This window comes from Astyanax mexicanus, chromosome 14 (assembly GCF_023375975.1).
Source record: "Astyanax mexicanus isolate ESR-SI-001 chromosome 14, AstMex3_surface, whole genome shotgun sequence".
Taxonomy (NCBI): domain Eukaryota; kingdom Metazoa; phylum Chordata; class Actinopteri; order Characiformes; family Acestrorhamphidae; genus Astyanax; species Astyanax mexicanus.
Window position 1 is genome coordinate 31,094,189 of NC_064421.1, and position 26,965 is coordinate 31,121,153.

At 36.4% G+C, this 26,965-nt stretch overlaps 1 protein-coding gene across 4 annotated transcripts in view; it reads left to right on the top strand.

The window, feature by feature from the left end:
- The window catches only part of bicc1a (BicC family RNA binding protein 1a), a 51,705-nt gene extending 24,990 nt beyond the window's left edge, over positions 1-26,715 (top strand). For 2 of the 4 annotated variants that reach the window (XM_022672761.2, XM_022672762.2), the window contains exons 4-21: positions 3,021-3,100; positions 3,360-3,518; positions 5,820-5,873; positions 6,121-6,306; positions 9,353-9,622; positions 10,354-10,485; positions 10,574-10,829; positions 13,989-14,222; positions 14,645-14,853; positions 14,997-15,132; positions 15,352-15,499; positions 15,795-15,900; positions 17,044-17,083; positions 18,275-18,429; positions 19,754-19,916; positions 20,329-20,492; positions 21,201-21,300; positions 22,517-26,715. In XM_022672761.2, coding sequence (XP_022528482.2) covers positions 3,021-3,100; positions 3,360-3,518; positions 5,820-5,873; positions 6,121-6,306; positions 9,353-9,622; positions 10,354-10,485; positions 10,574-10,829; positions 13,989-14,222; positions 14,645-14,853; positions 14,997-15,132; positions 15,352-15,499; positions 15,795-15,900; positions 17,044-17,083; positions 18,275-18,429; positions 19,754-19,916; positions 20,329-20,492; positions 21,201-21,300; positions 22,517-22,647 — 2,723 coding nt within the window. In that variant the 3' untranslated portion in view covers positions 22,648-26,715. The remainder of the gene's footprint in view (positions 1-3,020; positions 3,101-3,359; positions 3,519-5,819; positions 5,874-6,120; positions 6,307-9,352; positions 9,623-10,353; positions 10,486-10,573; positions 10,830-13,988; positions 14,223-14,644; positions 14,854-14,996; positions 15,133-15,351; positions 15,500-15,794; positions 15,901-17,043; positions 17,084-18,274; positions 18,430-19,753; positions 19,917-20,328; positions 20,493-21,200; positions 21,301-22,516) is intronic. The other 2 variants (XM_022672763.2, XM_022672765.2) reach the window with 2 other exon arrangements.
- The last annotated feature ends 250 nt before the right edge of the window (positions 26,716-26,965 follow it).

Consider the following 26,965-nt stretch of genomic DNA (forward strand, 5'->3'; position numbering starts at 1 on the left):
AGAGAGAGAGAGAGAAAGAGATCTGCGTGTTCTGGTATGAGCTACTCACAGGTAAATGTTCTCACACACTGTATCTCCTGTTTCTCTTTCATCTGTCTTGTGCTCATATTGTAATCCCATACATAATTCTGCAGTTTTTCAGTGTTTTCTGTCGTATTTTGCGGCAGCACGAGCGCTTTAAACGAGAACAAACGCCACGGACCGCGAGGTGCCGCGCGCTGCCGCTGCTGTGCCGAATTCGACTCCCTGCTGAATCCGACTCCGCTTCTCAAACAGAATCGGCGCAACACCGCCCGCTGTACAACTCAGCTGTACAACAGCGCTTATAAATAAATTAAACAAAAAAAAGAGGGTATTCTATCAGTAATTTCAGTTAGTTTTAGTTAGTTTTATAAACACACAATACAGTTCCGGTTAATAATGTTTTTTCACTTTCAGTTTTCGCTACATCTCGGACTATTTTCTGGAGCCAGACCCGACCCGGCCCGAGCAATGTGGTGGGAAATCTCGGCCCGGTTTCGGGTCGGTCCTCGGGTTAGGTCGGGTTCGGGCAGAGAATCTAAGCTCTAACCCTGAGATATTGTAATAAAGTAAAAAAAGGTTCTGTTTTGCCAGGTCTAAACCACACTACTCTATTATTACTGTCCCCTCACAAACACAGGGAAAAACATGCATTAAAAAATTAATTATGATTATATTGAATATTTAAATGACAAAAAATACTAAAATAAATATAATTTATTTTTGTCTAATGCTGCTATTTCTTAAAAAGAACTCCTAAAAATAAAGTGCATCCAGCAGTATGCTTAGGGAAAATATTTATGGTTTAAGCAGTTTAAGTTAGGTTTTTGTTCTTAGTAAAAGCACCACAAACAAAATGCTTATTGTGTTTATGGTGACAGTATGAGAATAAGATAACTCAGGTTAGCTGTTAAATAAATATATTGTGGAAGAATAATTCTTGAGTTTTGCTTTTTTTTGTTACAATTTAGAAAAAGGTATTGAAAAAAAGTATTGTTTGGGTGTCGGTGTTCAAAGTATTATATCGTGATCTAACATTTTAAAACAATACCCAGTCCTAATGCAGATAATACCTTTTTATTTAAACATAAATTAGCCATTACATTAACATAACTGACTGGTGAAGTGAAAATAAATAATTTTCTTCACCAGTGGTGGGTGCTAGGGGTGGGCGATATGGCTCTAAAATAATATCACGATATTTCAGGGTATTTTTGTAATAACGATATACTTGGCGATATAGGAAATAGTATAACAGTATAATCATAATGTGGCAAAATAAATAATATAGCATAAAATAATATAATGCAGCAAATAATATTGCAGAATTTTTAGTGCATGCATATAAACTGCAAACTAAAACAATTATACAATAAATACACCTAAAGCTTCACAGTAAATAATAGACTACTTTTAAGACAGAACAGCCCTATTATCACGATATGGATTTTTAATATCATGATATTTTTGTGTCACGATATATTGTATACGATATAATATTGCCCACCCCTAGTGGGTGCTGCCAAGGTAACTGTGTGAGAACATTTTCAAATCATCAGGGGATCATGGGACCCAAGGCGTATTGATGGAGACCACAGCTCTTAATCAGGTCTTGGTGCCAGATAGTACAGAACTTCTTCAGAAACTGTGCTTCAATCAATCCTACCATGGACCTATACAATCTTAGACAAGAGGCTTTAATGTTATGGCAGGTCAGTGTATATTTTTAGTACTGATCACATAATATAAAACACATGGGAGAGATTTTGATACCACATGCTGACCATGTTATAAAGAGTATAAGAACAAGCCTCTTTAGCAATGAGTACAGCCCATCATGCACTCTTTACAATCAGCTGGAGAGGACTATTTTTAGAACACAGCTATAAATCTCATGCACATTCCACGTGGTGTGTGTGTGTGAGTAATGTCGATTTCAAGGGTAAGAGTGTGGCTTACTGGAAAGTGTGTGTGTGTGTGTGTTTGTGTGTTAAAGCTAGTAATTAGAGGAGTGCTGTGATTTCCTCCGGTAAGTTGTCCAATCTGAAAGCCACAGTCTGTAGAGTTTATTAAAGTTTTTTGTTAGTTTTTATATTGTTAGAGTTGCCATATTTGCATTTTTGTCTATATTCATTTTACATGGGATATACACTGACAAGCCACATATCATGGGTGGGGCTGGGTATTATAATTTGATACCAAAAAGTTACCGGATAAAATGTCTTGGTACTACCAAAAGGTACCGAAAGCTAAAAAATAACACACACACACACAATGGTGCCCTGACACACAGTTGTGGCGATTGCACACAGAAACACAGGCAGCGAGGTAAACATGTCAAAGTGCTCTACCTCTAATACACCACTATTATAAATATTATTTAATTTTGTCAATCTAACGCTAATTGTTTATTTATAACCTATTAATAAGTGCTTCATAGAAATTATTGTTGGTGGGGGCAGCACAAGTGGTACTGTTGTTTTTGTTCTTAATAAAGCGCCACAAACAGAATGCTTATTGTTTTCGATCCAGTAAGATCGAAAAAGATGACGCCCCTTATAGGGACAGTATGAGAATGAGATTACTCATGTTGGCTGTTGAATAAATACCGGTATGTAATATTTTCACTTATATATTTATAAAAAAAAAATTGTATTATCACTTTTTGCTTTGTTTTTGTTAAATCTTACATCTAAAAAGGTGTTGGTGTTTCCAAGCTCTTGGTACTTCCAAGAGGTTACACTTCAGGATCTGTTTTACAAACTCCTGTCCCATGACTTTTGGCATGTTAGGGTGTTATCTCCATCTTTCAGTATTGTTCAAATGATATCCAATGTCTTTATGTTTAAGAATGTTTAAAAGATGGGGTTTTATGATCTGTCCTGATTTTTTCACGTGAAGTTTAGGTAATAATTTAGTAGCCATAGCTGTTAAGTAATGCAGTACTGTCTGGTCTCGTATCTTTGACCCTTGTTCTTTTTCCTGTTTCTTCTCTCCAGACCCTCACATCAAGGTCAGTGGGAAGAGGGATGATGTAAGAGAAGCTAAAAAGAGAATTCTGTCTATCCTCGACACAAAGGTGAGTCACACAAGATGTGTATAGCCTTTATGTGTAAATCTTGTGTATAGCCTGTGTAATTGAATGTACAGTTTTTTCAGTGTGGTCTAAGCAGTGATGATATACACAAGACTCATATGTCGAAACAACAAGAAAATTTATCACAGTACGAAAAAATTATTGTCAAACTCTGCTGTGTTTCGTACTTTGCTTTCGGTTGTTAGTGATCCAGAGTTTTCAGTGTCATCATGTGTTTACTGTGACTGTTTGATCCCTGCAGAGTAACCGTGTTACGCTGAAAATGGACGTCTCACACACAGAGCATTCTCACGTGATTGGGAAAGGAGGGAATAACATCAAGCGTGTTATGGAAGATACAGGCTGCCATATTCACTTTCCTGACTCCAACAGAAACAACCAGGGCGAGAAAAGCAATCAGGTACATACACACAGGCATCACAGTGGCTTTCTGGTTAGCACAATTGCCTCCTAGCGCTGTCTGGGGTTCAAGACCCTATCTGTGTGGAGTTTCCCTGTTCTCCCCAGTTTCCTCCCACAGTCTGAAAACATGGAAATCAGTATGTGTGTGAATGTGTGTATGAATGTATTCCCATATAAGGATTGGCACTCCGTGCTTGTTCCTCTGTCAGTTCCTCAGTGCTGTATGCAGTCCTCCAGGTGGATAGTCATTTCCAGTTGAGAGTACACTGTACACAATTGGCTGCCACTTCTCACCGGTGTGTAATGATTGGTTGAGTGCTGAGTGTATATGATTGTGTGTATAATGTTATTGTAAGCGTCCTTGGGTGTCTTAAAAGGCAATAATGCACTATATAAGTCTAATTGTAAGTAAGCAAGTAAAAAAACAACACAAACAGCTAGGAGAGGACGAGTTACCAGGTAACAGTAACATGCTCTAAATTGACTTAAAATAAAAATGTCTTACATTGAAAAAAAATAATATCTAAAAATGTTACACATTTTCTTCCATTACCCTGTTTCTAAGTACACCCAACAAAAAAGCAAACCGTATCCTGTTCTCTGGCTTTGCTTGAGCTAGAGAATGAGAACCAAAATTTCTGTATGGAACCGACCTCAACTTCAATCTCACTCAGCTGAACATGGAATAACCAATAATTATCAACTGATACATTACCTGAAGTGGCTGTGTTGATCATGGTTTGAGACCCTAACCTGAGTCTTAAATCCAACCCAGACCCTGTGTGGAGTAGATTATGATCACTGGCTTATAATGTAAAAATCATTTTCAGATCAACACGTTTGCTATCGTTCATATACTCTCTGTGTTCAAAGTCTGCGGAAAAATTTGACCACATACTAAAGGGTCCCGATGGGGGCTGTCCTGCAGTTAAGTGATTTTCATTGGCAGAGAAACAAGAAGCTGATTTTTATTGGCTCAGATGATGCAAGTGTTTTGTGAAGTGGTAGATCTGATTGGCTCAGGGTTGTGAACCATTTCATATGAGGTGCTGACAGCTCCAAGAGGGTGTGTTGACAGACTTGCGCACTCTGATCTGACCCACTGAAATGAATTGTAAAGACTAACAGCTCAGTTATACTCTCTTTACATATAAAAATAGATACATTTGTGTTTAATGATGAATCTGTCAAAGCCCACATATTTATGTGTGTCTTTTGCATTGGCATGGGGAATTAGCAGTACCCTGTAAAGGGCAATTTAGAGTCAAAATTCTCTGACGACAATCAAAATAGCAACAGTTTTGGACGTAATTATCAGGGTTGGTTTATGGAAAGCCGATCCACTCCGAATATTTGCTGCTATGTCAGAAAAGAACAGCAAATACTAAGGGAGCCCGGGGTGAGTCTGAAATGAATGGAAGCTAATGGAGTGAATGGAGCTAAACGGCCAAAATCACAATAAATTAAAAATAGCAAACTTTCCAAAAATAACTATACACTTGACAAGGAAATTTATTGAATTTTGAGAAGTAGAATATTTTAAGTATTATAGTATATATTATGTATAAGTATTTTGCTAAAAAGGCAAAGACAACTTGCCTATATTGGTCCATATTTCTTCAGCAAACAGGTTTCAGACAATATATTCCTTAGCATTACTGCTACTGTAAGCTCTAAATGAACCCATTCATTTTGCACTCACTTGCTAGCACCCTCTGGTGGACAAACAAACCCATAAGAGTGGGTATTCTCCCGTCTATTAGAGATTCTCTGATTATGATAATGTAAAAAGATGAGTTTATTTTCTGCCAAAGGTTAGCGTTCATGTTTCCTTTGAACTATTGAAAACACTGTCAACAGTTTTCTGCGGTACTGCTCATCTGTGTCCATCTGTATCCATAAGCTTTTACATAACGTGCACAAATGCGTACAAAATGAATGCAGAATATGGACAGAAGTTGCTGTCCTTATCTGTACTTAAATGTAAATGCAACTTAAGATGACATCCTAATGAGCCTAAATATTATGACAACTTGGTCTGTCTAGGCCTACGGTTCTGAAGATAATATACATTGTCCCAGAAATAATTGCGATAAACCATGTTATTGTCATTTTAAGATTTTTTGGCACTGATATATTAGCAGTAGCACATTTTATCGTTCACACTGCCAAAGATCTGTGTCACATGATGGAACAGATAATATTTGGGCCACTTAACTGCATGGACTGACTAAGTGAAATAGCATTGAAAGAACTCTCTCTCTCTCTCTCTCTCTCTCTCTCTCTCTCTCTCTTTCAGGTATCTATAGCAGGGCAGCCAGCAGGAGTAGAGGCAGCAAGGGCCAAAATACGGGTAATGTAATACTATAGTATGTTATGCCAATAATAATAATAAGTGTTTGTTCTTTGCCTCTATCTGATTTGTTATATTGTTTTCCAGTTCTACCAGTTTATTTTGACATATTTTAGGTACTGTTGTTTTGTTTACTATATTAGTGAAGCTTTTTGGCTCTCACTGCTTTAAGGTATAAAACTTTAGGGTGAGTATTGTAATTACATTTCTTTTACTTTCTCACTGTCTTTTTTCTCTCTTACTTTAGGAACTGCTGCCATTGGCTCTGGTATTCGAGTGTGGGGGTTTGCTGGAGCAGTTAGACTGTAACTCTCCAATCGTCCAGCACATCTCCCAGTCCTGCAATGTCACCATTGCCTGTAAACCGCCTTCGCATCTCTATGGCAACACTGGCGTTGTCCGCGGCAACCAGAGCAACGCCGCTGCAGTCAAGGTTAGAAATAAGACAAGAGTCAAGTTACAAACCCAATAAAAGTTGTTAACAAATTGGCTATACTAAATTAAATCTACAGTGACTTGCAAAAGTATTCATACCTCTTGAACTTTTTTACATTTTGTCACCTTACAACAACAAACTTAATATATATTTTATTGAAATTTTAAGTCAAAGACTGTTCTCAGAGGAATTATTAGAGACACAATGATGCGAAAAGACAGGGCTAAAGAGACTGCTCTGTGTTTAGCAAAGAGTTTTTAGTATAGAGAGAGAGAGAGAAACTAGGTCATTGTGTGGTGAGTTAATGGGAAATGGAGAAAGTCTGGCTTCACTTTCTCCAAAAGTTACTCTCTCATACACACATACAGAACAGCAGTCTTCTCAAACACAAGCCTGTGACCCTGTCATTTGTTCTTCTTTTTGTGAGTGTGTGGGGGGTTATCGGTCACATTGGTCACCCCAAAGAATTTCTTTGAGGTGAGGAACATTTTATGATGAAGTGATTTCATCTCCGGATGATATTATGTGATCTGAATCAGTGGCTGCGCCAGGACTGCCGACAAATTCTTGGGTGGGCCGAACCCTTAATTTTATTCCTGTGGGCAAGGGAGGGGGGCTACAGACTTCAGTACAACACTAACCATAACTGAGAATTCACTAAGCATTAAGTTTAGCACAGAGGAACAATTTCTAAACACAAAACATATAGTAAGAACATAGTACAAACTCTCTTATGGGTGATTCTCATGAAGACCTTCACATTAACATAAAAACGTTTTTCACCTCATTGCAGCATTTTTTCAAGTTGAAAAGCTAAAATAGAATGTGTATTTTACTATATTGATTATTTTTTCATATAATTTTTTAAAAATAGAATTTTATTACCATTTGAATCTGAAATGATCCAGAATAATTCTCATTACCGTTACAGTAAATGACGAAGCTAGATCAATGGTTCAAAACATTTTTTGATGATTAATTTCATATTTCCACAACATATTCCATCAACTTAACAGCACAGTCCTTGACAATTATTTTGATCTTTTTATTTATTTATTTATAGTTAAGCAACTCTCATTACCGATACAACATTTGTAAAATATCTTTTAATTTTTTAATTAATGGAAATGATTTTAGAATATGTTTGATCAAAAACTCATGTGGACAACAGGTGAGGGATATACTATAATAAAATGAAGAAAAGTTGTGATAAGATGTGAAACATTTAAAAAAATTTAAAATTTTAGATCCATAACGGTAATGAGAACACAATAAAACGGTAATGAGAATAAATGTAATGGTAATGAAACTTAGTTAAGGCAATTGTTTAACAAAACATGGAACCAGAAAAACAAGCAAATTTCAAGAAACTGCAGCCTTGGCTGCTGCCTTCTTGCGTTCAATCTCTGTCAGTCTTTAAAAAATGAATATAACCAGTAGACTAATCAAAAGAGTAAAAACATCAATGACATTGTTTATATATATTGTATATATATATATATATATATGTAAAACATTAACACTATATATATGTATATATATATATATATATATATATATATATATAATAATTATATATATATATATATATATATATATATATATATATATATATATATATATATATATATATATATATATATATATAATTTATCATTTATGGTAATTTATTTTATATATATATATAATGAATTACCATAAATGATCAAATAAACTCTTTTAAATGACTCTTTTAGCAGTCTTACATAAGAATCTCATTACCAGCTCAATGGTTCTTATTACCGTTATGGCCCTCACAATGCATGGTAATGAGAATATTGAGTAACGGTAATGAGATGCTCTTGGCTAATTTCACAAATAACTTAAAATGCTAATATGCTAACAACCTATAACTTTGCCAGATGTCAAAGCCTTATATTGTGATAATATTCATGAAATAATTTATTTTTATATTTCTTAAAGTAATGAGTATTAAACCATAACGGTAATGATAATAGACATTGTAACTGAGGACAGTTTTATCAATATTAACACAGATTTCTCAAAGGGAGAGAGTGACCAACTGACCTTATCTCCAATTTGAAGCTTGTCTCTGAAGTGATGCATCATGGGATAGCTGATCAATTTAAAGGCACAGTGTAATTTTTATAGGGGATGAAATCATGAAACGGTAATGAGAAAAAAATTGTTCGGACACAGTTATTTGTTTAAAATCAAGTACATTTTTTTGTTCAACACAAAAAATATTTATATTATGTATAAATATAGATATTTTAAATGGCTTTACCCTATTTTATTTATTTTATATGCTTAGTAATTTTTATATGGTTTAACTTAAAATTAGAAAGAAGGAATATGGACACATAACGGTAATGAGAATTTCCATATATTTTTTATTTAATTTATGTAAAAATAATTTTATATGATGATGAAAACAATTGATCCATACAGTACTCCCTATTTGCTTTACACACAATATCAGAGTTTTTATGAATTAAGTATTGATTTAAAAAAATTGTCATGGACATGTTCCCTGCAGCTTCATGAGAATCACCCTTATAGAGATATTTAAGCATATTATTCTTCTCCTCTTCACATTCTAACGTAGTGAGTTGGGGAGCATGCGATCAGCCATGCTACAGCAAGCATGGAAAAGAGATGGTCTAATACCATGTTCAAGGGCACAAATGCCTTGTGCTGAGCGACATCACCCTAGGAGTGATTAGGGGAGAGAGCACCATCTACCCACCCGGAAAACAAGGCCAATTGTGCTCCCTCAGGGCTCCGGTAGGCAAACTGCATGAACAGGATTCGAACCTTCGATCTTCCGATCATAGTGGCAGCAATGGCAAACTGCATGAACAGGATTCGAACCTTCGATCTTCCGATCATAGTGGCAGCGCTTTAGACTGCTGGACTACTCGGAGCCCACTCAGCTGAAAATTAAATTTATTCTAAAATATGAGTATATAATGTATTGAATACTGCATTTAAATACTGAATACTGCACCTGTGTGTGTGTGTGTGTTTGTGTTTTTCACAGCGAGGCACTGCTCTCTTATTGGATCATCTGGCCGGTTCGATGGCTGGATCTGTCCTGGTCAGCACTCAGCTGGACATCGCGCCTCAGCACCACTTGGCTCTTCTGGGCCGAAATGGAGCCAACCTTAAACACATCACCCAGCGGACCGGCGCCCGCATCCACTTCCCCGACCCCAGCACACACTCCCACTCACACACCAGCACACGCCGCTCCACCGTCTACATCCAGGGCAGCATAGATGCTGTGTGTGACGCCAGACAACAGCTCATGGTATGAAGCACTCGTGTACACATACACAAATACACACACTTGCTTTGGGCGCTGGAATGTTAACTAAAAGCAAACAAAACTGTAATTCTTAAATTAAAAACACTTTCTTTTAATGTCAAACAAGCACTGAATGTTAATCTACACAGATTTCTCTCCTGAAAAATATTTATTTGGGTGAGTAAAGCACTTCCGTTTAGCTTAGATTGCTCCTTACAACCTGACTGGTAAAATTCATACATAAGGTGCACCGGGTCACTTGGCACAAAACTTAAAAAGTTGCTGTATATTGTCCAAAAATAATTGGTTATTGTGACAGGCCTATGTGCTTTTATCACAGAAACGTAAAGCAAGCACTGATTCTCAACAGTGCAGTTAAATTCAGCTTCATTCGTATAGTGCCATGATGAATCCACTTTATAAAGAGCAGAACCCAGAACCCTTCTTTCTGAACCACCATCCACACCTCAGTACAGAGCTGCTCAGTGTGCTTAGAGAGCAATAATCACTCCACTTGAACTGGGTGACCGTGCAGGTTTATCAGTCCACGCATGAAGCAGAAGCTCAAAGGGGTTATGTAGGCCAGGGTGTGAGACAGACAGAGAGAGAGAGAGAGAGAGAAAGAGAGAGAGAATGGTTGAATTATAGAGTATCTCTTTGAGAGGAGGGCTGTGGTTTAGCCGTGAGTCTGCAACAGAAGCTTGTGTATGTTCTTACTGAAGTGTGTGTTTCAGGGCTGCCTGCCGCTGGTTTTAATGTTCGATGTTAAGGAGGAAGTGGAGATTGAGACCCACTGTATTAACACATTAATGGAGCAGCTTGACGTCTTTATCAGCATCAAACCCAAACCCAAACAACCCAGCAAGGTAATACATACGTGCACATACATTACCAGTCAAAAATTCACATTCCAAATGCCCCAACACACACTTTCTCTCTCTCTCTTGTTTTCAGTCTGTGATTGTGAAGAGTGTTGAGAGGAATGCAGAAAACATGTATGAAGTTCGTAGGCTGCTGCTGGCAGTGGAAAGCAGCTGTGGAGCATCTCCCAGTATCCCACTTTCTCTCAGTCCTCCTGTTTCTTCTGAAGCTCCTTTTCCTCCTGATACTAGCAGCATCTCGGTGAACGGACACAGCCCTGCCTCCCCCCTTCTTAACCCTGTGGGTCTGGATATCTTTGCCTCAGCTGGACTGGGGCTGAGCACTCTAGGTAATGTGGGTTTGTAACTGTTTGTCAGCCTCTTGAAAATCAAGTATTTCAAACTGGAAACTTTGAGGAAAGTTCTAATATAAGTTGGCTTGGAACAGCTAATAATGTTGAAAAAAGTTAAGGAAGCTAAAGAAAGAAAGAGGGAGCGGTACAGAGAGAAAAAGCAAGAGGTAGAGAGAGTGAGAAACATTTTGCTCAGTAAAATAATGTGAGCTGATTTTTACAGCAGCTGCTACATACGCAGACAGTAATGAAAAGCAGAGTAAAAAAGAGAAATCAGAATACTGATTTTTACAGTTCCTGCTACAAAATGTGGACAGTAGAACTGTTTAAAATTTTAACAGGTTTTTAAACACTTTTACAGTGATTCCTATGGGAAAAATCTGAGCCGAAATATGCCCGCTGTACAAAAAACCTACAGACATAATGCATGATTAGATTAATCAGAATTACTTATATGCAATACAAAACTGTTCCTCTCCAGTAAGAAGAAGACAAACTAAATGATATCTTCATGGATTCAAACAGAGGGAGATGATGATGGTAATCCAAAAGCCCAATTTTTGTATCATCAGAAATAAAAGACAAACTTTCAGTGCCGACACTTAACAAGAAATAAACAAAAATGGGACTTCCTACACAATGTAGTTTGAACACCCCTTCTAATGAATGCATTCAGCTGCTTTGAGTGAAATTCACTGCTGACACAGCTTTTGTAGTGCCTGTAGAGAAGTACTGTATAAAATGTGTTAAACTTTCTGAGGTAGAAAAGGTTGAGAACCCCTGTTATTGATGATGAACCATTAGTGTTACCATTTACAAACTCAACATCAAACAGATTCTTTATCATTAGCAGGCACTTTCTGAGCTAATCACTGTAGTAATAGTGTGAGCAGACCCACTTAGAGCCTTTGTGCATCAGTATCTTGTAAACACTCCTAATGCTGCTGAATATGTGCCATGCTCCATATCTCATTGGAGTGTAATTACTACTGTCTGTGTCAGCAGATTACAGCTTACACTGCCAAACGTATCCAGATTTAGCTTCTGTTTTACTCATGTGCTTGCACACGTGTGTGTTTGTGTGCTTTACTTTTCATAAGTAAGAACACTTCATTGAATACTGAAAAGAAGAAGTCTGTTCATGTATCTGGAGCTGCTGGGTTTGTGTTAAATAAGGAGAGGTTTAGTAGAGAGGAGTGTGTGTCTGTGTATAATTGTCCTTTAAAAGGAGAATGTACTGATTGTAGTTTCTAAATATATCATATGAGTTATGCTGCTCTAAAGATGTATGAGCTGCGGACAGTTGCCCCATGCTGGGTTATGTATTTACTCCTGCCAGTGGAGTACATCTGAGAGTCTCTATAGCTCAGATGTTTTTCTTTCTACAGAAGAAGCTTGGCTTATGCAGTGATCCTTCACTCCATTTTTTCTTTTTTTTTCTTTTTTTTGCAAACGTACAGATGTCAGAATCATTTGCACAGAATGTTCCCTTTAGCCAGTTTCTCTTTATTCATTTCGGATACCTGGTGGGAAGTTTAAAGTAAGCACTGTGTAAAATACTGTATTTTTCGCACTATAAGGCACAACAGATTATAAGGTTCATTATCAATGAACGTCTATTTTCATACATAAGGCACACTGGATTATAAGGCTCATTCAGCGACACCAGTAAGGAACAGGGGTGTCGCCATGTTTTCCTTTTAATTCAGCAGGTCTTGCCACTGGTTTTGAGACCTGTAAAGCTAAGCCAAGTTAACAAATCTATAATTCATTTTCTTCATTTCTCAAGTCAAATGAGCACTGGATGTTTATCTACACAGATTTCTCTCCTGAAAACTGGTTATTTGGGTGAATAATCCGCTTCCATTAATTTATAGTAAGGTTACATTTCCAGATTTTCACTAAGGCTGGGTGAAGCAGCATTAGCCACTAGTGCTAGCTGCAATCAGGGGCTAATGCCGCCCTATAGCTACACTGGAGAACCCTGAGTGTTTTCCGGTAAGCCAGGGTGATATTAGCTAAATTGACGTAGACACAGAACTTTTCCTGATCAACTCGTTTTTTGAGGATTTTATTTTCTTAGCTACTGCAGACAATGGGGGTTGAGGAAGAGTTTTATGTGCAGCATGCATATACAACACAGAGAGACCTATAGTATTTAACAAAGAACAAGAAAAAGTTGATTTTAGCAGAAGGAGACCTTTAAAGACAATACAAAGTGTTTAACAAATGCATGAGCAGTGCGAGATTCTGATATTTTGCTATTTAAAAGCTGTTTAATGTATAGTACAGTGATTTTATACCCTTTTTTGCTGCACATCATCTAATTAAACAGGATTTCTTACACTATCTGTAAACAAATGTACAGTTAGGTCAGTGTTCTTTTAAGTACTGATAATACACTCAATATTTTTTTTTTGTTGCAATTATATCAATATTTTGCCCAGCTTTTGTCTGACCCTCTCGTATTACCAGAACAAGACACACTAACACACCACTGTCATAGCAGTGTTACTGCAATTCTGAGAATTACCTAATTATACTGCTCTGTGATGATCCTGACTATTGAAGTGCTCCTATATGCTCAGTGGAGCTGAAAAAAATATAGAGAGTGTAGAATCTAGGAGGTGGTTTTGCTTATAGCTGGTGCATATTAAAAAGTAGAAACTAAGAACATAAAGCATCAGTTTTTCTTAGTGATTCTAAACTAACTAAATTAGCTAGTTTGTATGTGTATGATGTTTTTACCTACAAGACCTACTAAATATTTAAACAGGAGCAGGGTCCAGTGAATGTTTGACTAAGTGATGTACACACTTACATAAATCAGGGTTTGTACAGTCATGACAAACCTGGTATAGTCCTGAAATTTGAAAATATTAATATCCAGGCCTGGATACGTTTTGAAAAAATAAAAAAGTTTTGGAAAAGTCATGGAAGTTTGGTGCACAAATATTTGTGTTTTAGCTATCAATGGAGAAAATCTGTTTTGAGCTAACAAATACGTCAGCTCAGAGTTAATTCAGTAATTTAGCCCACACACAATGGAGCTCTCAGGATCTGACACACATTTAATTACTGAAGATTGTGTGTCAACATTTTATTGGTTAAAACGTTAATTTAACTGATAATTACTCTCTTAATTTTTCTCTGCAGGCCTCTCTGGTTCCTCAGGCATTTCTTCTCATAACAGCTCTTGTAGCCCAAACCCAGTTCTGACTGGAAACAGTTCTGCTCTGAATGGACCTAATAGGACAGTCAGCACACTACAGGACAGCAATCAGTCCAATAACACACACTCCAACACCCATGTGTACACGCCCACACTCTCATCTATACACAACCCCTCCTTCTGGACCACTACACTTAGTACAGAGAGTAACACTGCAGGTAGGAACCGTACGGTTTACTTCTATTTTCTGTGATCTGGATCTGTTTTGTTTGCTCCCTCTAGTGGAAAAAAAGAGAGCATAATTAATCTGGGTTTTTTTCACTCTCATTTCTGTCTCAGTCCTTATTGTTTGTCTCTCCCCACTTTTATTCTATTCACTTTTTTTTCGTTATTTTTCTTTCTTGTTTCTGTTTCTTTCTTTCTACGTTTTTATGAACATTTCTCTTCTCCTTCTCCCTCCTTCCTCATTTTTTCCTAATCACACTTCTGTCTTAATTACTTTCTTCTTTCTTTTTTTTTTCATTTTTGTTATTTAGGATATGTCCTATGTCCATTCATTCATGTCTCATTGCCCCTTATCTCTCTATACATTCTTTTTGTCTTTCTCTTATACGTCTGTCTCTCTCTCTCTCCCTCCCAGGGTTCTCCTCTGTTCTGATGATGCAGTCTGTCTCTCAGGGATCACTCAGCGGTCTGCTGCTCTCTGGGGTCCACAGTTTCAGCCCGAGTCACACACACAATCACACTCACTCTGCCACTCACTCTCAAGTCCACACACACACTCCTTCCCCTCCACCAGGACTGGCGCCTATACACAAACCAGTCACCCCAGAGCAGCTCAAAACACATGTGAGTGTCGGTCTGGAGATGGAGTTGGTTTGTTCATGTTAAAATACTATATTTTAAGTAATACTTAACTGTTTCCAAATGTTACAAATAAATTACTTAACTTTAACACAAAATATGCATGTGTGTGTGTGTGTGTGTTGCAGATTCCTGGGTCTGTGTACCAAGGAATTTCGTCTCTTTCTGAATCTTTACTTGGCCCCTCCCACTGCGACTCAGTCCAAGAGATTAATGGACACAGCCAATCAGAAGCTCTCTCTAGCAAGTCTAGCTCAAATGAAGGTAGAAAGTTCACACCCTCATTCACTCCCTCTCATTCAGTCTCTCTCACACACACACAAACCAGCTAAAAATTGCTAAGCTTGAATACGCTTAAATTTTTATACACACATATAACTTTTATTTAGCTGCTTAAAAACATTCGGTAAATATGTGATAAACAAAGATATTTTTTACATTCATTCATATGTTTTTTTGTTTGTTTGTTTAACCATCATCAAGGCTCAGATACGTTTGTTGAAGTAGGCATGCCCAGAAGCCCATCTCATTCAGCCAATGGGAACGACCTAAAGCAGATGCTGGCCTCCTGTTCAGTATCACCTGGGAAACGGCCCATGGAGTTGCTGCAGGGCAAAAATACCCATCTCCAGTAGGTTCCATACTCCTTATCATGGCTTCACACACATTCTCACATATACTGTATAGTCAAATGTAGTGCTATTTAATGGCATTGATGTAAAGATCATACAGTGTGTTCAAAATGCAGATTTTCTTGTTAGTTTCGTTTTTTTGTTTTTAATCAAATCTTAAAACTGTCTTAAAAATCTCCCTCCTGTGTTCTCTCTTTCTCTCTGTCAATTACTCAGAATGTTAGAGTTATAAAGGTGCTCTTTCTGTAGCTCTTCCCAAGTGTATAGAAATATTGTGTGTGTGTGTGTGTACAGTTCAGATTGCCTGTTGTCAGATTCAGAGGCTGATGCAATAGCTGATAAGAGAGCTCCAGGCAGTGAAAGAGCAGCGGAAAGGAACAGACTGGCACCTCATGTACAGGTCTGGACACTCACACACTATATTTTTCTGTCCCTGTCTGTCTGTTATGTTTACTTGTACAGACAAAAACATTCAGACATGTTGTAGAGCTGTGCCTGATTTGTGTCTGTTAGATTAATTCAAATGCTCTTTTCTGTCAGAACCAATTTAGGATTCTAGAAATGCTACTGTGACTCCAAACTACATCGGTCCCATCCACTGTAAAACAGACCATCATTAGATGTTTCCCTGTCAGTGTAACTGGTGGAGATTGTGATACTTTAGGGGTTTTATGTTACACCCCACCAACTGTCTATTTTCACACCTTGTACCCAAGCCATGTAAATACCAACAAAGTTTATGAATATGAATATGAATATATTTACGGCAATGGATGTGGTGAACTTTGAGGTGTATTGTAATCTCAGCAACGAAAAACACAGGTGTGCCACTAACCAATTTGAACTTAGCTACGCAGGTGCACAAACACAACTTTTACATCAGCAATAAACAGAATACATAATAAAATAACAATTCTGTTCTAATAAATTAGCTGCTTTCGCACCTTCACAGCCTAAACACGCAGGTCAGTTTCCTCTGCTGAGAATGGCAGAAGCGCTGCATCATTAAAATAGCAATCCGCCAAAGTCAGAGCACACCATGCTCTTAAAGGGAATGGCCAGTGACATGCTCATTATGGTTTTTTTTTCACAATACATCCAATAACACACCAATAATTAATTAAGAGAAATAGTTAATGACTTTTGCACATTTTTAGCTCTGCAAGGTATACTTTTCCTGTCGTTAAGATAGCAAAGACACAGTGATACACCTTAAATGGTGTGGGACGTAGGTCTTTATATCTGCCTGGGAAGTCCTGACAAACAAGAAAGGTTGTCTTACTGGATCTTCCCAGATCATGTAAATAGACAATTTTCCATTTGATCCTGTTGTTGCCACCAAAACGTAAGAAAGAAATAAGTCAATCACTGTAATTCTTGCTTTACTTGTGTAACAGTTAAGATTACAAAGAAATGTAATTTTTTTTGTGGAACCATCAAGGCCTGAAATACTTCTAGGATTCTTCGCTGATGAACAAAAACAAAGTGTACAGGGATTTCATGTATCTGTATGACATTGTGTATTTGTGTGGTCTCTCTGCAGGCATACGATTATGAACAGAAGAAGTTACTTGCAACTAAAGGTTAGTGCATATTTATTCACAGTAATGCAGTATAGTAAGTAGTAAGTAGTCTATTGTTTTCTCAAATTACTTAATTAGTTTTTTGTTAATCTAAGTTAATCTATTGACCACAATGTTGCTTTAAACTTTGCATGTGTGTGCTCAATTTACAAACCTTTTTTATCATTCTAGTATATACCAAAATAGTTTAACATTCTTTAATTAATTGAATGTACAATGATGTAAGACCATTAAAGTAAACAGAGAGTAGGGTTGTCACGATACCAAAATTTTGACTTCGATACCGATACCAACTGTAGTATCACGATTCTCGATACCAAAACGATACTTGGAAGAAAAAAAAACAATAAAAATATCTGAACATAAAATGTTTATTTTTGACTGAACTGGATTGAACACTGAACAATCGGTGCAAGCGTTTTTATTCTAAAATGAAACATTTGAACAAAAAACAAGTTTTGTTATTATAACCTTAACTATAACATAATTATCTAAACACTTCCTAAAAACTAAAACTAAAACCAGAGGTAATGGTAGCCTGACTGTGTGAACCTGACGGGCGGGCAGAAGTTAAGTTCTGAATAAGGAAAATAAAGGACCACGAGGTGCCGCCGCGCTTGTGCCGAATCCGCTACTGAATCCGACTCTCGCTTCGCGGACAGAATCGGCACAACACCCCCCGCTGTACAACTGCGGGAGTGAAAACAGCGCTAATAAATAAAGTAGTTTAGTTTCACTTTCAGTTTTCGTTATTTTCGTTATTTTATTTAAAAATAAAAATTATTAAAAAACAGATGCCTACATCTCAGACTATTTTCCCACACTTCACTCCTCGCGCCCGTTTTGTCCACAAGTCACGGACGAGAGACATCTGTTATTTTAGCCGTCGCCATTCTACACTCGCTGCTGCTCTGCTGGCTTGCGCGTGAATCGATTCATTTGTTCAGAACACTAAGTTTGAATCCTGCCACACCGACTGCTGCGGTGTGAATCAGTTTTCTTATGAACTGAATCAAATCGCGCCTTTTAATTTGACTCATTTGAAGCTAGTGACTGGGCTATATACAGTATCGAAAGCATCGAACGCTAAAGAACCGAATCGTTTGTGATGACGTAGTATCGAAAAAGAATCGAACCTTCGGTACACCGTGCAACTCTAACAGAGAGATAAGTGCTGGTCATGTGTTGCAGCCATGCTGAAAAAGCCAGTGGTGACAGAGGTGCGGACCCCCACAAACACCTGGAGTGGACTAGGCTTCTCTAAGTCTATGCCTGCAGAGAGCATCAAACAGCTACGCAGAGCCAGCCGTACAGCATACAAACCTGCTGTCAGAACCACGTATGAGGTATTTGTACAAACAGGCACTCAAAATGTTTTATACTTGAATATTTTATGATACACATGACTGTTCTCACAGATTGCAGTACACTCTGTATGCTTACATAGCTTCTGTTGTTTTTCTGTTTATAAACATTTCAATTACGTTATACCTATGTAGGGCTGGGTATTGCTTTAAAGTTTTTGATACCGATATCCAAATTATTTTTTCCTAATGTAATAAAAAATACAAAAGCAATAATTATTTAACAGTTGACATGAGTAATATGATTCTCATATTGTCACCATGAGAGGCTCCATCTTTTTGGATCTTGTTGGAACAAAATAATGAGCATTATTTTGTGGCACTTCATTAAGAACAAAAACAGCAGCATTACTTACTAACAGTTTACACTATAAATATTTTTCTTTAAGCATCCTGCTGGATTTCCTTCTAAGAAATATTAGCGTAAAATGCTTGCTCTTTCCTCACTGATGGAATCACCTGCTGTGGAGAAAATCCACTCCAGAATTTTATGAGTATTTTTTTATTTTTTATTTTTTTTTATTTGTACAATTCACAAAAAGTTCTAAAATTTTGAGGAGAATGATAATAAAAGTTTTTAAGTTTTTTTTTACATTATATAAAAATGTAATTGTAAAAGTTTTAGATTGTGTTAGCCTTTGCTTAAAAATATTACAATATTACCTGGTTCTTAAAGGATAATAATCAATATATTCAATATTGTTATTGATATATGTTCAATATATTAATGGAAATTGTATATTTAAGGCATTTTTTATTTACTTGAGTGCACATATCAAACAGTCCACATAGCAGTCCTAAGCATTTATTAAGGGGGTACTTAAATTTAAATAAAAGAATCAACATTAGATTGGCAAATTTTAATTTAATTAATTAATTTGTAAAAATCCTTGCTGAGCGTGCTTGCCGCATTTGGCATGTATATGTGCTTATATTTCATGTAAACTAGGGGTGTAAAAATATCTATATATCGAAGTATTGTGATATTTTGTTTTGCAATGTTGTATTGATTTTCAAAAATACAGTATTGATATTTAATTATTAGCTCAGATGTAAGGATTGGTGGTTCATTTTTTGTTGTGATTAAACCGTGACCACTAGGTAGCATTCTATAATTAGATACCACAGTTCTGACTGGATTAAAAAAAAATTTAATTAGATTTTATAATTATGTGTTTTTGTACTATAACTATTTAAAACTATTACATTAAATTGTGTTATTTACAATATTGCAAAATATTACAATTGAATCCTGTATCGTGATACGTATCATGTTAACAATAAGCATGTGTGTGTGTGTTTTCAGGGTCCTCCTCTCTCCTGTGTGGGCAGTGGAGGAGCTTTGAGTAATGGCAGCAGTGGGGACAGCTGGAGGGAGAGGAACGGAAGTGCTGCTTGTAACAGTAACGGAGCAACAAACGAGTTCCCCACGACTATCAGCCCACCAGAGAGGAGCAAGAGCCGTACTGGTGAGATAAAATCAGCTCGAAAACTTTTGGTCTATATTTGCATAAACACTGCCAAGAACCCTGTGAAAGATGTCTGTGCTACAAAGTTATTAATATGAATTTACTTTTGGTCTACAGGGGCTTGCAAATGTATTTGTACACCTTGAAATTTTTCACATTTTGTCACCATACAGCCACAAATTTATATGTACTTTGTTAAGATTTTTAGTGATATACCAACACAAAGTAGCACATAATTGTAATGTGCAACGAAAATGATACTTGTTTTAAAAATTAGGATCAAATAAAAATCTGAAAAGTGTAATTTTATGTGACTGTGTTGGTCAATTACTTAAAATCTCAATAAAATGCAGTGTGTTTTACAGGCCTTTACTTTAAAAATTACATTATATACATTTGTGTATTTTTACAGCTATAGATCAGTATTTGAGCAGCAGTAACTATATGGACTGTATCTCCTCCATGGGTGGAAGTAAGAGCTGCTCTCTGAGCTCTTCTCTGAAAGGGACGGACTTGCCAGAGCTCTTCAGCACTCTGGGACTGGGCAAATACATTGATGTCTTCCAGCAGCAGGAGGTATACACACACACACACACCTAACAGCAGATTTATTCTTTTACCCAGCGTTCACACTGGCAGGCGAAAATGTGACAAGGGACACACACATCGAGATTTTCTCAACTTGCAACATGCAAATTACTTGTGATTGAATGAAGCGATATTCTGCAGCGATTGGCCGAACAAGTTCTTCTGGCCAGTCACAGACACGGAGGTCTGAGGTCCTCACCCTCTGCTCTGTGAACTTTTGACTCCCACTGTACTTCATTCATATCCCCAGCAGTGTTTTATCGTTTGTGTCTTATTATTTGTGTTGAAAAGACTGAAGCGTTTACACTGCTCAACATGTGCTTCAAATGCGTACGCTTGTGTGATTCCATGTTCTAAACTACGCATTTCATTTCCCACAGCCAATCAGAGTGCTTAATTTTCACCCAAACACTCTACCCGCCTAGTTTTAGTTTTAAAATGTTTGTTAGTTTCAAGCAAATCAAAAAATGTCTTGAATATATAGTTTCCATTAACAGATTGAGTAACCAATCCTTGAAGTGCAGGCTAGTGCAAAATAACACTTTTACAAACATTTTTGAATAATGCCAAATATCACTTGTTGTTTGGTTTCTTGCAGGCTTTGAGTGTTATATTCATATAATTTTTTTTCAAGTTAGCACTTAACTTAAATATCAGTTTATAGAACCAGTTGCACAGTGTGTGTGTGTGTTTTAGATTGATCTGCAGACGTTCGTCACACTGACGGATCCAGACCTAAAAGAGCTGGGAATCACCACATTTGGAGCACGCAGGAAGATGCTGCTGGCTATCTCAGGTGTGTGTGTGAGTGTGTGTGTTGCTGTATGACGCAACCTGAAAACCTATATATACTTCTAAAAAAAAATGTAGATAACTTTCTCTTTAAAATATATGGATTCAGGATTTTTTCTAACCAGTACAGTTTTTAGTGTAGTTTTACATATTTATTGATTTATCAAAACTGATCAGTAACAACAAAATTTGGTTCAAATGTTTCCTAAAGAATGGGACTTTAATTTTACAGTTTTGCTGTTTGCTTTGTTTTGTCCAGAGGTGGAAAAAGTACTGAAAAAATGTTTTTAAGTAAAAATACCTTTACTTTGCCATAATTTTACTCAAGTAAAAGTAAAAATACCCATCTTTAAATCTACTCAAGGAAAAGTAAAAAAGTACTAAATTTAAAATGTACTTTGATTAAAAGTTACATAGTTACTTTTAATTATTTGATGTAAAAAAGTACAACAAATCATAAATGAAATCTTTTTAATTAACTATTATTCCAAATAATAATTTGGTCCTTTTAGGCAGTATTTGTTCAGACCACCACATAAAACATTTTCAAGAACAAGTGGCATAGGTTTCTATGATCTATTTTTTTCTTTACTGTTAAAAAAAAGGTCAAATGGGTGACTCAAAACTGTATTTTTATAGTTTTACAGTTCATTATTATTTTTTAACGTGCCATTGCTATGCTTTAACTACTATTTACATGTATTTTTTTTACATTCAAGCAGATTGTTTAATGTTTTTGAATAAAAACTTAAGGAATTATCATTAAAAACATGAAATCATACAAAAAAAAAATGTTGGTCGGCGCATGCGCAGTATCATAAAGAAGCACATATCTATATATATATATAACAAGTATATAAGCATCATTATAAGTAATAAGCATTACTGGGAAAAGTTTAGCTGCTGTACCATGGAGAACAAAACTCATTTTTTTTAATTCCTTTTTAGTTTTAGTTTTAGTTTTTTTTTTTTCTCCCAGTATTTAATTATTTACTCAGTAATGGGGAGTTTTCCAACGTAGCGAAGTAAATTACTTGTCATAATGTACTTGAGTAAAAGTAAAATTACCTATTGTAAAAACTACTATAAAAACTACAAATTACTCATACAATCTACTCAGTTAGACAATTGTGAGTAAATATAATCCATTACTTTTCACCTCTGGTTTTGTCTGATATCAAATTTAACTACTTCTTTTTTGTGCTTTTGTTTCTGTTTAGAACTTAATAAAAGCAGGTGGAAGCTCTTGGAGCCAGCAAACATCCCCTCTTCCTTTCTGGATGGCGGTGCAAGTGGACGACTCTCACGTCAGTTTCACGCTGACATGGCGAGCATTAGTGGACGCTGGTGAGCTCCAGTCCTCAGGACTCGGCCATAAAAGGACTGCTCTACTGACAGTGCCTCTACCTGGGCTGCACACGCCCCTAACCCCACCCACGAGCCTGGTGCTTCTGAGTATGTATAGCAAATTCTATAGAAATGTAAAGGCACCCAAATTGCAGGTTTATAAAAAAAAAAAAAAAAAATCCTATAGTGCCAAAAAAGAAAACCAGATCCTCAGATATATGAAGGGTTGGCTGCTAGTATATTGATGGTGTTCTTTCTAGTTATTGATGAAGTTAATCTAGTCTAAATGTTTCTAAAATCATGAAGATTTGATGCAGTATTAACAGGAAGTCTGTGCAGTTGTAGCAGGAAAAAGCAGAACAGACATCATATTATCTTTGGTACTCTCGCCGTTTCCGGGCAGGTATCAGTTTAAAGCACTTTAAAGAAGCTTTACCTGTGGTTCTATCTGACTTTGTTCTGTGTGTATGTTGTGTGTATGTTTTCCTAACCAGTAAAGGTTAGCACTTACTAAGCTTCAGTGTTCAGGCAGAGTTCATGTATTAGTCAAAGCCATGTTCTTCAGTCCTCTGTAGACGCGCTCAGTATTGTAAGGCTGCACTTATTCAATTATTGTATTACTTTACAAGCTTTTTTACGTTTTAATGGGTCTATTTTGTGTTTACCTTTAAAATATTGCGAGTTTACATTTTCAGCACCAATTATTTTACATTGGATATGAGTTGTATTTTGGTTTGCTTGTTTGTTTTGGCACCCCATCTTTAGAATTACTATACTTGTCCACTGGGGGCAGTAGAGAGAACAATTTAATAATTAAATTGCCTTAAGTAATTGTTGCCCTCTGCCACAAATTAACTTTTACTGTTCTAAACTAATGTAATACCAAATAGAGTCTATAGAGTTTATTCCCTCCTGCTAAAATCAGAGCTGATAGGGTGTTAACAATGAAATCCCAAGCTTTTGTCTTGCAGCCTAGAAATACCTTTAAATATAGAAGATGCCACAGAAAACACTTTTTGGTTCCAGTAAGAACCAGGGTTGGGTTGACTCCCCTTTATACCACCAAGTTGAGTCACAGGCTCTGAAGGTGTTCTGTAAAATACAGCTCCAATGCTAACATTAGCATCAGATCCTTTAAATTCAGAAAATTGGAGCAACATGATTCCTTAAGAGTGTATAGAACAATAGAAATGTTTATGAAACATCTTTTGGAATCAAAAATGGTTCTACTGTGACATCACTTAAAAAAAACAATTGGTGTCCTGTAATACATCACATTTCTATAAAAAATACAAACATTTCTCAGGGAATTAGACAGTCAAGTTGGCCTTGTTTCAGGATTAGCCTGTGCATTAAATACGGAACCCAAACAAAAAGTGCAAAGACGTTATCTGGACAATAGAGGACATTATATGTGTTTCCTTCATGAATAAATGCAAACAAACATTAATCCAGTGGAAGGTTTGAGTATCCTATGAGTTAGAAGATCACAGGTTTGGTTTGGCTATAGGTTTCTTCTTGATGCCACAGCTATTCAAATATCAATCAACTTGTTGTCTTATTCATGAACTAAATCATGAGTTATATTATTGCTGCAAATAATGCTGGATACTACAGACTAATACCATTTATATTAATGTTGTTTGTAGTTTTTATCCTGATATTATTATAGTACATCAATCAGCCTTAACACATGTAGGTCCCATTTGTCCATTTGTGCCTCCACAGCAGCTATTAGCATAAATTTGACAGGAGAGAGTGTGTTTTTTATAAGTTTTATATTTTCTGTTGGCCATACTTTTATTTTGCTGTTTTGTATCATTATACTTTTAATGTATTTTTGTATATCTATTTTTTTTTACTTGAGAAGCTTTTTGATTTATGTTCTTTATGTTTTTATACAAAGGGATGAGCTCAGAATTCCAAATGTTCCAGTCAAATGCCTTGTAGCCTTTGGATTACAATGTGTATGCTTGTGATTATTTTCAGTGATGCTTATAGTAGGCTAACGGTAGGCAGGAGTGCACAACCCCAGTCCTGGAGGGCATGTTCACAGCTAAATTTGGTAGTTGCCCTATTTAACACACACTTGACTCAACACATTACTCATAATTAATTCCTTACCAGGCAAGGTAGGTGTGGTTGGTAGGACAGTTACTAAACGTACTGTTCTTAAAGCTTAAAATCTCCAGGACCAGACTGTACACCCTTGTTATAGTGCATTTAAAGTGCACTTTGGTAATATTGACACAATCCTGATTGTATAGAGCCTTTCTTTGTTTATGCTTCTGTTTTTATGCAAGTCAATGTTTAAATGCACAAAAGGTACCAAAATAGGAGTTTTTTTATAGTTTACATTTTCCAGTGAGAATAGCCTTAAATTTACTTATCATTTAAATATGCAGAGTATTGATGCATATATATATATATATATATATATATATATATATATATATATATATATATATATATATATATATATATATAGAACACTCTTAAAAATAAAGATGTGGCAAGATGTTTTTATTTGTTCTTTATGTGGTTCCATAGAAGAACCACTTAAACGTGAAGAACCTTTGAAAGGTTAAACCAGTGGCTCTTAATGCATCCTGAAGTGGTCTTCTATGGAATCTTTCAAAGGACCCTTGGCAGCACCTTAAGTTTTTAGAGTGTACTTACACAGTACATAATTAACTGCAGAGAGCTAAAACATAAATATCATACACAGACTCACCTACAAAAGAAATATACAGGTTCTAAAAAAGCCACTGGAAAAAGATTAATTAAAATCACCTTTTTGATTCTACACTCACTGCTGTTGAAGTTGTATAATAGTTCTGTATCTGTTTTTATTTTTTGCATATTTTTTTATCATTCTCCTTTTGCTCTGTTTTTTAATACTCAGGACCCCACAGGATAGACCACCACAGAGCAGCTATTATAATTTGGGTGTTGGGTTGTTATTCTCAGCACTGCAGTGATTGATTAGCACTGATTAGCATGGTGGTGGTGTATGAGGTTTTAGTGTGTGTTGTGCTGGTACGAGTGGATCAGCAGTGCTGCTGGAGTTTTTAAACACCTCAGTGTCAGGACTGAGAATAGTCCACTAACAGTGTCCTGTAGGCGACATCTTGAGAACTAAAAGAAGATCAACACTGTAAACTGTGCAGATTCTGTCTCTGATTTTATCTACAAGGTGGAGCAGCTACTGTAGGTAGGAGTGTGTAACAGAGTGGAGGACAGTGAGTGATTAAACACAATGTTTAAAAACTCCAGCTGCACTGCTGTATCTAATCCATTGTACCACTGTACCAGCACAATAAACACAAAAACCTGATACACCACCACCATGCTGATCAGTGTTGAGAATAACGACCAAACACAAAACACCCAAATAATAATAGCTGCTCTGTGGTGGTCTGTCCTGCTGGTGGTGTCCTGAATATTGAAGAACAGGGTAAAAGAAGAATAATATTGAAGTATACAGAGAAATGCAGACATAGAACTACAGTCTTTAATTATTATAGAACTAAAAAGCGATCCTGTATAATCAAATGGACAGTGCATGTAGAAACTAGGTGGTGATTTAGATGAAGTGATCAGTCAATGTGTTTACAAGTAATAATATTATGCCAATGGCTTTTATAGAACATGTATATTCTTTCTGTGGATGAACTGTGTTGTCCTTGAACTGAGTTTGTTTACACAGTGTTCGACTTGAGCAGTATCTCAAACTCTGACTGTGTTCAGCTGTGTTACTGTGTTGGTCTGTTGCCAGACAGTTGTTGTGGAGGTCTTTTTTCGTCTTTTAAGAATCCACACCAAAGAAAAAGCTGAAAGGAGCCCCTCTTCTAATAATCTAAAAAAGGGAACCGTTTTTTTTTTTTTTTTTGCCTTTAAGATTAGTGTCCCTATAATGGCAGAAAACAGCCGCTCCACTGTGATTGTTACAGCGATCATATCTCTATGTTGTGGTACAGAGCTGTATTCTCTTTCTCTCACAGGAAAAAAAAGCAATAATGCATAAAAATAATGTGTTAAAATAAATAAATGGAAAAACAAAAAACACAAATCTCAATGTGTATATCCATTGTCTAAACCAGAAGTCTGGTGTTCACTAAAGTCCATTAATAATATGTAAAACTGCTTTTCATGATGGATTCACAGAATTCAAGGTTGTGCAGCTGAATAGTTAAAATAAGGGTTGAAAAAACAAGAAATAGAAGAGTGAGGATGAGCATGTTTAGAGCTTAGGGACCTGGGGTGGGTTTCCCGAAAACGATCAATCTTAGGGAATAACGAACGAACTAACGAATGACGTG